This window comes from Eurosta solidaginis, unplaced genomic scaffold, assembly GCF_040869045.1.
Source record: "Eurosta solidaginis isolate ZX-2024a unplaced genomic scaffold, ASM4086904v1 ctg00000120.1, whole genome shotgun sequence".
Taxonomy (NCBI): Eukaryota; Metazoa; Arthropoda; class Insecta; order Diptera; family Tephritidae; genus Eurosta; species Eurosta solidaginis.
In genome coordinates, this window is record NW_027136879.1 from 598876 (window position 1) to 607199 (window position 8324).

Genomic DNA, 8324 nt, shown 5'->3' on the forward strand with positions numbered 1-8324 from the left:
AGCTATTGATATCAACTCAAATAAACGAGAGTTCAAGAGAATGCTAAGTGATATTATTCCTATGTAAATTCCGTACACACCCTCCCTTCATGAGGTGACTGTTGTTCTTTTTACAGAATCTTGCTAAGCCTTAACCGCTCAGCACTGTCCAAGTAGATTCTGAAACAAGCAGGCTCTTCAGTGTGGTTGCCACAACGGAGTACTTTCGCTCGTATTGAACTTTTATAATATGCCGTAATCTAAGATATAATTTATTCCAGGAGAAAGTCCGTATTATTCTTCCACTTTTATCGATAGAAAGATTCCCCGTACGTTTTAGAGAATTTTGTCGATGCTGATGGTCCTTTTCTGCATATTAATGCGGTACGTTCCGCAAAAAGGAAAATTAAAAGATGCACCTGACCTTCGCGGAAACCCCCACCATACAAGCACATCGTGAATTTACGAGTGCCATTCGTCTTCCGGAAAATGTATATCAGCACCGTTACACCGAACGCCATAAATACCCAGATAATTTGTGAACTTAAAAAAAGCCTTCGCCACCTTTTACTACGTTCTGCTGAACCAGCTTTTCTAATAGAAATTTTAATTTGAAGGAATTCTGTTACTGAAACTGTAGAGGATATTGAAGATGATTTCATTAGTGGACGTGCCGACTAGCCGGAGTGAGATCCTCTATAAAGACAACAACAATAGCAATGCTATTTCACAAATATATCAAGTCCTTCACTGTTTTTGATTTGTACGTTACAACTGATCCCATTTACTTCTATTTATCCCAGCCATAATAATGCTATCTGACTAATACTATCGATAGAGATTCTTATATCAGGTTCTGGAGCTAGCAATATCTTTCCAATCATTCCGTAAAAAGTATAACAAGACAGTGAATCGTTTCTCCTTCTCGAGCTGCTTAAAAGGGTCTTGTGTAAATTGTACTGTTACTGGAAGTTTTGGTGCACAAATTATTACCTATTTTTAAGAAGAAATTGTTATACGCTCGAATTAAAATTTTGAGTCAAAAAATACACACTTTCAACAAAATACTTTATTTATCACAAAAGCGTAGTGAAATTTATCTTCTCAGCACAATTATGACGTTCTTGTGTTTGTATCTACGTATACCTATTTTGCATTCCTTGCAGATTATTTCGTCTCAAATCAAAGCGGTTAACTGTTTTTTCATCTCACATTCCATCTTAACGCACCACTTTGATTTCGGTTGTGAAACAACATAACTTTCCGGCCGGAGATTTCAACGTCCATTTGATTGTGTAAGCATATATGGGGAATTTACTCTCGATTGGTACGTCAATGGTGTAAGTTTGGCGTTGATCGGCAACAGTTGGACACGGCGTGAATTTGCATGCTTTCCTATCCATAGTGATCAACGGTAAGTTTAGGGTAGGACTTTTAGCCCAATATAAGCCAGCTTCTAATGTTTCTGCACCGAAATGTGGTGTAAAATCAAACGACATTGTGGCTGGACGTCGACGATGTATATTACATGCCAAATGTTCTACTGCTTCTGGGCAAGGTTTAATGCGTACCTCGTGTATAGTGCAAACATCAGCTTCGCCACATGATTTAAAATCCACCACCTCGGCAAGGGTAAGCGTGAGGGCTCCAAGTAAAATGATAGTTCTTAAAAGCGTCATTAGCTATACTTTCTATTGTATCAGGAAGTTATGTGCTAACTTTTACCGACAGCTAAGCGCAACAAAATGCTCTACAAAACTGAAGAAAATTTGGTTCTTGAGATTGCAAAAAAAAAATATTATTTGTTTTGAGTGCAGTAATTTACAGCAGCGACCAGAAATCAAGCAGCTGTAGTTTTAAAAAATTTTTATAAATTAAACTCTTTATGTTCCACTTGTAATATTTTCAGAAAAAACATCTATGATTTCGTAATTGAAACTATATAAACCAAGGCCCGTATCATGTGTTACGATTCGTATTGCAAGCAATTTTTTATATCTCAGTAGCTCTGAAATGGTTAATCGGACTAGGGAAATATGTGAAATGAAGACTACCAGGACTCATTAGATTCATAACCTTTTATCATTTTGACGAATTTTTTAACAGTTTCTGTTTTATTGTTTGAGTGAAATCGCTTTTCGATATGTGAACGTATATCACGATACGGGCACAGTCTCGAAAATCTTTTCGAAGCAGTTCGAAAATTCTTAAAAATATCGGAAAAGAGTTGTAAAAAAATTGCTGTTTGACCAGAAGTGATAAGGATATAAAAGTGCACACTCAAAAGAATTATGAGAGCCCCAAATAAAAAGTTCGAAATTTTTCTAAAATTTTCTCCAGTTTTGAAACTTTTCCGAAAACTTTTTTAGATTGTTTTCCATAATTTCAGTTACGAAGTTCATAGACGTTTTTTCTTAAAATATCGAAAATAAAAAACAAGAGTTAACCTCTCGAAATTTAATAAAAATTAACATTGCCATTTCCTGTTCACCACTGTATACCTTTATTCATTTGTATATAAAGGGTGTGTTATTTAGAATCGATTCGGAATTCGTTTGTGCATGTTCACAATGGTTTTGCCATCCATCTAGTGTGGCGCCTCCTAGATTTTTGAGTGGGATTTTAAACTATAGGTAAAGTTGACTAGAATTTAACACTTCCCCTCTGGCCGTATGCGTAAAATTTTACTGTTTATCTCAGTTTAAACGGCCAAATTCGCAAGGTTAAATAAGCTCTTGCCAAACTTAATTGGGCCCTACAATCTTAATTGAGCAAAATCGGTAATTGAATTTTCAACGGCTTATTTTATGGACAACAAGTAAGGATGGCTAACGTCGGGTGTAACCGAACATTACACACTCAGCTGCTAAATTAAAGCTTGCATAACTTTTAAATTACATTACGGTGCCACGCCCATTGTCCAAGATTTTAGTAATTTTCTATTCTGCGTCATAAGGTCAACCCAACTACCAAGTTTCATCGCTTTATTCGTCTTTGGTAATGAATTATCGCACTTTTTCGGTTTTTAGAAATTTTCGATATCGAAAAAGTGGTCAGGTTATCGTCTTCACGGACAGACGGACTGACGGACATTGCTAAATGAATTTCTTTTTTTGCCCAGATCTTTTTGATATATAGAAGTCTATCTCTATCTCGATTAGTTTTTCAGTTACGGGGTACCGTTATGCGGACAAAATGGATATACCCTGTGAGCTCTGCTCAGCTAAGTATTAAAATTAGTAGTTTTTGCATAAATACCTATTATGCCCTTTTTAAGCAGGAGTAAATTTCTTTGAAGAAAGTTATTGTAAAAAAACATGTGAGGATGACTCCTCGAACGGATAGGCTGACGGATAGACGGATGAATGCATCCGCGATGGCAATTCTTTTCGGTTAACTTAAATCGGCTATCGAAAAAAAAATCACTAGACGCTACCACCGATCAAGTCGATTGAGACTAAGGAAAAAATCGGACCGAAGTAAATATAGCAAATAATTAATCATTTATTTTCTCAACATTGTACAAATCCAAAACAACACCCTTTTAATATGAGAGATTTAGCCCTCTCTAAAACAAGCAATCGCTGATAGTGCGTAGTGACCTTTAACTGCACTCAATTGATAAGCTACATATCTTCTCTTATTCACAGTATATATGATTACTACTTACGGTGTCAAGTGCAGAGACAATAAGCACAAACTGTATTCATATTTAAAGCCATCTGTAACCAAATAATGTCATTGTTATGCTAAACACCTATGCAATGATACGATATCCAGCATAAATTAATCTGCATCTTTTATTAGCTTAAAAATAAAAAAGCGAGAAGAATTAAATATTTCATCTCCTTTTTACCGATATTCAACATTTGGCTCCAATATATTCCGGAATTTAATTTTCAGACAGTGATTGATTTCTAGTACGTACGAGTTACAGCCAATCCCATAGGTTCAAGAGATATTAATACATTTCACGCTATCCCACGCCCATCTGTAGTTTAACTATTGAATAAGGAAATTGTAAAAATTTGTAGTTGATTTGATCATATTGTAACGAATTTACCGCAAATCCTCTTATTTCAAATCTTCTACTAAGGTTCGAATCACTAAACTGTTGAATAAATAACACCACTATTCAGTAATGCAAAATGGGGTTTATTAGACCACTTTCAAAATAACACTTCTATTGCTCGACAAATAGCATGCTTAATCAAAACTGATTGTAGCGCCTCTACTGTTGCTGCCTTTTATACTCTTTGATTTCCTCGTTGCATCTTCTAGGCGCTTCTGTTCTAGAATCTACTAGTTGGTTATCTGCTATAATTACACTACAGATGTATGTGTATAGCTCTCATATGTGCGAATTTTTGTGAGCGACAATTCCACAATTATAATTGCATATCTCATATAAGATATCTGTATGTGTTTGTGCGTTGCTTCTCCGCTGCGTGTACGTACATATGTGTAGACATAAGGATTGAATTATTGATGTGCATACATTCACTGCTTAGCATCGGCTTAGAGATGGCAATACCCCTTAGTGTTGCTAATATTCGTAACAATATTACTACACCTCTAAGCTTGATAACGTCCATTTAAAATCGCTCGAGACACTGCCGTGAGATAATGATCTTATCGTTTGAAAATCATCGAATAATATTTCTTCTTAAATATGTCGCTGAGCTAAGTATTACGCTTTAACTATGTCTTTCTTACGCCATTTGAAATGAGGCAAGGAACTCATCTGTAAAGTTCTGGTTTTAACTGTAAAGTATTTTAAAACTATATTTGAAGATACTCAATGGTTTAAGCAATTTTCAGTTATTTCTACCCACTTCAAAATCTTCGAATTTACTACTCTGTTTTCAAATTTTGTTGCGTTACAATTTTAAACTTAATTAAAAAATGCGACTAGAATTTCAAGGATGTTTGTAAACCTAACCTAAAAATTTTAAAAATCAAAATATATAAACTTTTATACATTTCTGGTTTACTAACAAAACCCAAGAGTTTAAACTTGCTGCTGAAAGTTTGTGAAAGATGCTGCAAATTATGGATTCTTTTACGAAACCTTTTGCCATACATATTAAGTGATGATATATTTTGTTTCACAGATGATTTAGCTCAGTGTAGAGAGTACAATACTGGAAACCGCGGCACGTCGGTTCGAAACCAGGCCACCGCGAATTGGCATTTTTTTTAAAACTTCAAGTGTATACTTCTCTAATTTAAAATTTCAACTCAGTTCTGTGCACTAATTTTTACGAAGACCGGAATAATCAAAGTTTTAAACTAAATTTTATCTTGTCATATATATAGAACTATATATTTGCTATCGAACTGTCATAAGCTTGCTAACGATAACAAAGTTTGTAGAGAAGTTTTCAATTTTTTATCGATAAGCTATCGTTTTTTTATCAAACATTTCTCAACTTATTATCGACAATTTATTGATATGTTATCTAAAATATATCTATTTGCTATAGAAAAGGGTTTGTTTATTTATCGAAGTGTTACCAACTTGTTAGCTACATATGTTGTATCGATATGTTATCGACTTTTTATCAAAAACGGATCGATTTATTATGTATTTGTTATAGCAGCGCTGCCAATTTACTAATGGCGACTAATTGATTTGTTGTTACCTATTAAATTTCAATTTAAAAACTATGACATATCTGCTACCCGTCGATAACAAACAGATTAGAAACCAATAAGAAGATGGTGACTTGGCAAAAACAAGTCTATAACTCAACGAGAGTCTCGCTTTGGATAATAAGCCTATAGTAAAATAATACTTTTATTGTATCAGTTTTTATCGATAACTAGCTACAACACTTTGTATGAGTGGAAATTTGAAGTAAAGAATCTTCACAGTTCGTTTTTGGGGTTCAACTGGGAAGCGTTAGAAATTCACAGCTCAACTAAAAAAATTCTATGCTTGGTTTGGTTTAACTGGAAACAAAAACAGGCTGGAGGTATGGCTTGACGCTCCCCTGTTTGTGAACTTGGGAGGTTGGGATGGGCAGAGCATCCTTGGGCCTGTCTTATGGATAGCTTTTGTCCTCCCAACATGAAGTGACAAATAGGCTTGAAATACATATTAGTGATTTTGTGCCTGGCGTGGTGTCGTTTAAAAACCAAAAAATTAACATTGTTACGAAAACTTGCGGAATCTAAATATAATTGAATAACGGAGGAACATTTGAAATGAAACGGAAATTTAGAAATACCATTTCGATGTTGTACCTGGCTCTGTGGTCATAGACCACTGCCATAAATCCCAAAACCTCAAAAAAAAACGAATCTTTACTTTTAATATTTGGTTGCCTAAAAACATTTATATATTCAATACAGCGAGCTACAAAGGATCTGTCGAATCTAGTTACCGATGAGCAAGTAACATCCAATGGTCCGTGCATACAGTCACGGAAAAGTACCGACATATACGTTAAATATGATAAGCGCTTAGGAATATTATTATGTCTAGTATAAAGATTTCATAACTTAAAAGAATATATCGAAGTTATGCCTATTTAAGAAGTGTTATATTGCGTAAACTATCTCCTCTCTATTTACTTTTTCCCAAGTACTATAATATTGATGGCTGCTTGTTAAACTTTGGACGTAGGTACAGCTTGCTGACACTATCAAGAATTGTTGTTACGTTACGAAAGAAAAGAATCTTATATTGATTATCCGCTAGAGCCACTAACCAGTTCTACTTGGGATCTAAACCCTAGCGGATTTTAAAAAGAACTTCCTAAAATTCTCACACAAAATGCACATCTAGAAATTGTGTCCTATTTATGGTGTATACATATGTATGTCGGTATGTTATTGTAAAGATTGTAAAGGTTTTTATAATCCAAAAATGTGGTATAGCTAGAATCTTTTAAATATCCTCTTAAGATTTTATGACTAACTAGCAGACCCGGCAGACGTTGTTCTGCCCCAAATTTGGTCTATCTGCATATATTTTAATAAGTTTTCTGTCTAACTCTGCCCTCGATCCTCTGCACTTTTTCCTAATCTTTGTGTTCACTCCTCCCTCCGTATTTTTCGCTTCATCTATCTCCATCTTCGTGTTATTCTATATCTTAAGTTTTTCTCATTCTTCTTCATATCTCATTACCTGTCCCAGAGGGTGGTATGCATTTTGTTCCAGTCCCATTCCGAGTCTCAGTCCCAGTCCCACTCCGAGTCTCAGTCTCAGTCTCAGTCTCAGTCCCAGTCCTAGTCGTAATCCCATTCTCAGTCCGCCTCTGGTCTACTTCCCGAATAAAAGCATCGTAAATACTAATATAGGCAAATTTATATACCAAATTTCAGGCAAATCGAATAGGACGTATATAAACAGGTATGTGGGTATTATTAATTCACGTCTCTATTTCGGCTTCGCATGCATATTTTTCAGTTTTGCCAGGTTGATGCGACTAAATCAAATATCACAATGAAAATTACTTTAAAGCTCTCAACAACAGATTTCGTTTGATATCCATAATACACACACATTCTAGGGGTATCTGGGTCCATGTTTTGGCCTATATCCCGAGATCCGAGTCACCCAGCGGTGTAAACCTTCTCTGTACTAAAGCACATCAACAGCTTCAAATTGATACCCATAATGTAAAAAAACATTCTAGGTGTATCCGGGTCCATGTTTTGGCCTAGATCTAGAGACCCTAGTCACCTAGGGATATGAAAATTACCCTCTACTAAAGCACTCGTTAACAGCTTTCATTTGTCATCCATATTCTATAAAACACATTCCAGGGATACCCGGATCCACGTTTTGGCCTATATCTCGACACCCTAGTCACCCAACGGCATAAAACTTACTCTGTACTAAAGCACACATCAACAGCTTCAATTTGATATCCATAATGTAAAAACACATCCTAGTGTTACCCTGATACACGTTTTGGCCTATATCTCGAAATCCTAGTCACCAATAGGTATGAAAACTACCCTGTACTAAAGCACTCATCAACAGCTTCAATCTGATACCCATAATATAAAAACACTATGTAGGCGTTTACGGGCCCATGTTTTGTCCTATATCTCGAGACCCTAGTCACCCACGAGTATGAAAATTACTCTCTACTAAAGCACTCATCAACAGCTTTCATTTGATATCCATATTCTATAAACACATTCTTGGGGTACCCTGGTCCACGTTTTGGCCTATATCTATAGACCCTGTGGGTCGATTCTGAATTGCTATAAACCTCACGGAGCCCGAGACCTTTCCAGCGAATGCAAAAGCGTGGAAATCGGTTTGTGCGTTCTGGAGTTATAGCGTCAGGAAGGAAAACCCGAATTATTTTTATATTATAGACTAG

General features: G+C 35.6%; 1 protein-coding gene across 1 annotated transcript; it reads right to left on the reverse strand.

The window, feature by feature from the left end:
• Positions 1–1028: 1028 nt before the first annotated feature.
• LOC137235625 (MD-2-related lipid-recognition protein-like) lies at positions 1029–1737 on the reverse strand. Its single transcript, XM_067758519.1, has one exon. The coding sequence runs from the start codon at positions 1656–1658 to the stop codon at positions 1200–1202; it is 459 nt and encodes a 152-aa protein (XP_067614620.1). The 5' UTR covers positions 1659–1737; the 3' UTR covers positions 1029–1199.
• Between the last annotated feature and the right edge of the window lie 6587 nt (positions 1738–8324).